Source organism: the organism of the source record quoted next (genome assembly GCF_019968955.1).
Source record: "MAG: Porospora cf. gigantea A chromosome Unknown PgA_NODE_1936_length_4468_cov_356.669, whole genome shotgun sequence".
NCBI lineage: Eukaryota > Apicomplexa > Conoidasida > Eugregarinorida > Porosporidae > Porospora > Porospora cf. gigantea A.
Genome location: NW_027151476.1, coordinates 1 through 4,468, shown reverse-complemented (window position 1 = coordinate 4,468; position 4,468 = coordinate 1). Strand labels below are relative to the sequence as shown.

At 54.8% G+C, this 4,468-nt stretch overlaps 2 protein-coding genes across 4 annotated transcripts; one reads left to right on the top strand and one right to left on the bottom strand.

Moving 5' to 3' along the window:
* Nucleotides 1-764: 764 nt before the first annotated feature.
* KVP18_004392 (uncharacterized protein) lies at nt 765-2,237 on the bottom strand (the record flags this gene model as incomplete). 2 transcript variants are annotated; one of them, XM_067956966.1, is made up of 1 exon in its annotated part: nt 765-2,237. In XM_067956966.1, the coding sequence occupies one exon, from the start codon at nt 2,235-2,237 to the stop codon at nt 765-767; it is 1,473 nt and encodes a 490-aa protein (XP_067811775.1). The 2 variants fall into 2 exon arrangements, with proteins under 2 accessions (XP_067811775.1, XP_067811776.1); XM_067956967.1 differs by having other exon boundaries at nt 765-1,946.
* A 43-nt stretch (nt 2,238-2,280) lies between these two features.
* On the top strand, nt 2,281-4,468 carry KVP18_004393 (uncharacterized protein; the record flags this gene model as incomplete). Of its 2 annotated transcripts, none has more annotated exons than XM_067956968.1 (1): nt 2,281-4,468. In XM_067956968.1, a coding segment is annotated over one exon (2,188 nt), but the record flags the coding sequence as incomplete, so codon positions are not given. The 2 variants fall into 2 exon arrangements, with proteins under 2 accessions (XP_067811777.1, XP_067811778.1); XM_067956969.1 differs by having other exon boundaries at nt 2,287-4,458.

Below are 4,468 nucleotides of genomic sequence, written 5' to 3'. Positions count from 1 at the left end.
TTACAACTGAGTGTTTAGGAGATGAGGCACACACCGAAGTTCTCTTTCTGTGTTACGTTGCTTTTCTTTGGACGAAGAGCTGCTTTATCGACACTGGAAGTTCCAAGGTTCCTCTGTCTGAAATCCCGTTGCTTATGTGGAGTGTTCGCAAGGGCAACTGGTACCACCTTCGTCTGCTCGAACGCAGAGGGAGTGGTGATCGGTTTTCGTACTACTTTGTTTCTCCAGACGCCGCTTGTCATAGGTTGACCTCTTTTGAATCCAGTCATCAAGCAGCGACTTTTGACGCCAACGACAGATATGTTCGTATCAAAATAGTGTCGAAGTTTGCCGGTGAATTAAAATAAATGGTTGATCATCCGCGAAGAAGCGCGCGATTAGAGGAGAAGAAGCGCAAGGAGGAAGATGGTCAGTGCTCGGTCATGCAGCGCGTAGCGCTATTTTGCCGGCAACTACTTTTCGTCATGTTTTTGGTGTTTGTCGTTACGACGTTCTCCCGTCTGGCCAAAATTGTTCTAGATAAAGCTAGAACCCCAGTTCCAGGAAGCTGGATCGCCGATGTCAAGTCGCGAATCGGATTGTGACCTATTTTGCCGAACTGTGTAGAAACAATTCAATACCATCAAATGAAAACGAGACTGCAGAGAATCCTCTACAGCCGGCTACCTTCTATCAAGTGAGAGCGACGGACGGGAAGAACGGCGACATTTGTCGTCATGGTCGCCTCCTTGTACAACTTTGTGGTTAACAGCAATTGACGCCTCTTAAGAGATTTCCCTGCTCTCTATGTGAACAACGGAATCGTAGTATTCCTGGAGTCGACCAGGGACTGTCATCAGCGGGTGGATGTCCAGGTTGTCAACAAGCGGGTGTGGTTCGAGGTCGCAAAAAGTCTGTTGCAGAGGGGCAGCTTTCTTCGCCAGCGAAGCGGCGTAGTGGGTTTTAGACAGCGCGATTTTCGCTGCCTCGTTCTCTTCGAGAACGGAGATGGGGCCGCCCAGCGTGCCAGGAGCGGATACCGACCAAACTCGCACTGACGAGTCCCCGCTGGAGGACGCTACAGCGAGCCCTGAAGGATGAAACGTGACCTTATTTATAGGCAGGTCATGACAGGCGACGTGCCGGACGAATGGAGACTTGCAACCGTGTCGGACCACATGATCCAAGTTCCAGTAGGAGAGTGACCCTGAGGTGTCGCCCACAGCGAGGATATGATGGAAAACGGGGTCTATACTTAGAGCGGATCCATACACCTGCATCGCGGAATCCTTGGCGGCTTGTACGACCTCGGGAACCGTCAAGTAGGGCTCCACGGAGTCACTGGAAGCCAGAGCGATGTGGCGTGCGGGAGCGGCGGCCGGCAAATCTGCCACCGGCGCCGAAAACTGCCGAATGTCCCAGACTTTCACGGTGCCATCTTTGGCGGACGACAACAAGTGGTAATCGTTGCCTGGGACCCAAAGGACAGACACCACAGGATACTTGTGGGCTGCTACGTCTGCAACGATGGTCGCTTCCCGCGGATCCCAGAGGTCCACGTTGTGAGTTCGGCTACCCGTTGCCACCAGTGCTAGCTGGGGGTGCCAGTCCCCCACGGTAGCGTCGAAGGAGCGTGCTGTGAGGCGTTGGTCTACCTCGAGAGAGGCGACGTCCCATATTACCGGGTGCTCATCAAACGTCGTCGCCAAAAGCTTGGTATCTCCAGGGGAACTAGAGAGACTCTGGACGCTCTGCCCCTCTAGAGTCCGGAGCATGCCGATGGGTTGCAGAGATGGCGATGTAAGCTGCACCTGGCCTGAGGAGTCTCCGGAAAACAGGACGGCGTGGTGCCTAGCCCAATGAATGCGCGTCCATCCGGCACTGCAGTGGGGTAGTGTCTTGAGGTCTTCGAATGCGAACGAGCTGCCATCCCAGAGAATAATGTCGCCGCCCTTAGTAGACGCCATAAGAAATCTCCCCCCAGGAAACCACGTCGTGCACGTGAAACCGCCGCGAGAGCGATTGATTGCAGTGTGGAGTAAGGTCCCCTTCGCATAGTGTAGGGGATGCCTCAGGCTGGCCAGGGGCAAGGACCTAACACAGCTCCATAGCATGTGAGGTGGCAGCAGATCCGTTGCCTGAGAAGAAAGACCCTTTCTGTGGCATTTGGCGACACGGCCTCTGGCCAGCAGTGTGTTGAAGCACGAACCTTGCACATTCAGAACTCCCCAGCCGTCGTAGTTGTCCTCCTCAGCCATTTAGGACTATTGGGGCTATTTTGGAAATTGCAGATTAGGCAGCATGTCAATGCGCATTCGCGGACTGCGCGCGTGGATTCAGGAACACGGGCTGACCAAGCGGGACAAAATCGGGTCTATTCAACATTTGAGATTGGGACTCGACGCTACCGCCTGGCTTAGGTCGATTGACGGGATCAAAGACGACCTTGTAGGTGTCCTCGGAGCCCCAAGGGATGACGCCTTCAGTGCTATTGGCAATGAGATTCAAAAGCTCATCGATAACAAGATCAAGGGACTGCTGGTGTTCCAGGGTATTACGCCACCTTCCTTGCCTAGACACGACGCTATGAACATGGCCGCCGACGAAGCTTGGCAGATGTGGTATAGAAACGACTTCGACCAGGCGCGCTATAAATTCTCCGAGGTATCGTCCAACGTAAGCACTGACAGACGAAGAGACTACCGCGTGCACCTGCAGAACCACGTCGCGCATCTTAAGAGCGAAAACTCGGCCAAGGTTCCAGCTGGGTACATTCCTGAGATGATCCAAGGCCCATATCTCGCTGAGCAGCAACTGGCCTACATGGTGGAGCAGGACGTGGTGGATGCCGTTTTCGGGCAACCTTCGTTGCTCCCCTTCGGAGTACCGCGCGTCATCCTCAGTGTAAATTTCACGGAGAGCACGTTCGATTTCGTAGACCTCAGTGCGCTGCTACAATTTGCAAACGTGACCGAGGAAGATTTCAAGACTGCCTGTATTCTAGCGGGTAACGACTACTCCAGGACATCCGTAGCGTTGCAGACCGAGTTTCCGAACTGTAATGATAGTCAGATCTTTGGCCATGCGCTGAAGTACGCAGCCAGGCAGCAGACACCCCTCCACTACTACGGCTTCTCCTCTCATAGCCCCAACAAGGGCGTTCAGGGCTACAACGTGTGCAAGGTGCTCTTCGACACGCCCATAGTACTCAGCGTGCGAGGCGACGTGGGTGTGGTGCCTCCAGCTAAGATCGGCGCAAGCGAGGAGCAGCGGGAGGCCCGCGTCCCAACCGTACCGCATGACTTCGATTCCCTAGTGGGTCACATGCTGCCGCCTCAGCTCTACCACCTGGCGCTCGTAGGGCTGCTGGGCGAACAAGTCATCAACAGCCTCGCCAGCCTGGAGTGGAGAGAGGAGTATAATTGCGCTGTGGATAGTCTGGAATGCCACGAGCTCCAGTGCAGTCTCACAGACCGGAGGAGGAGAGTCCTTGGTCTGTTGGCATCCTTTTGCCATGATAGTATGAAGAACACAGAATGTCGCTTCGCGAAATTCACTCCGTTATCTGAATCGGGAGAGACGCAGGCCTTCACGGTTCCTTATTCGCTGCAGACAGCGGCTGGGTTGCCTTGGCGCATCTCCTGGAGGGCACTGCGAACAGAGCAGGAGTGGAAGTCGATGAAGGAAACTGACCCGCTCACGCTAAGCGACTGTCTCTCCTGGCACGAGCGGCTGAGGGACGAGAGTGACATATTAGGTCCCGCCGGAGATGTCAAGGGTCCTCTGGTGGTGGTGGACTCGGCGGAGCGTAAGCCTGAGCAGCTGCGCCTCATGATGTGGACCCTGTCGAAGTTTGTCTTCCTCGAGTCCCTAGGTCTGGTCACTGACACGGGTTGTGTATCTCTCTTCGGCTACGCTCTGAAGGACACCCCCACCCCCCTTCTGAACGACTGCCTCGTCCTAATGGAGCTAATGCGTGCCGGGCTACTTAACGGCCTTCCATTTAGCTGCCCCGACGGGCGCCAATTCCCATCTGTACCTGAATCGGATCCAGAGGTTCTTTTCGTCAGCAGAGTGATATCACTTTGTCCCTGTCCAATGCGCTTCAAGAAAGTCTGGTTGAATCACATTGACCATGACTTAAGTCTCTTCCAGGGACTCGTTTCCACTGTCAAGCGCACCATCAACCACGTTTCCGAAGCGTCTGCGGCGTGTGTCGTGCTGAACGACTTCGATCGACTTGCTCCGTTGCTCGACGGTCCTATGTTCGCAGAAACCGAGCGCTTCCCACATGTCACCAGCCACCAGAATACACTCGGGGTGGTATGTAAGTATTGGCTTGAGAGGGACGCATCGGAAAAAGGAGACAGGTCTGCGTTCAGCGCTGCGCTGAATCAGCGGTTTGCTCATTGCAACCAGCCTCTGGAGGCCCTTATGGAGTCGATGGAGCTGTGGTTTGAATTCAACCGCATCGTCGGGGTGCTGGGAG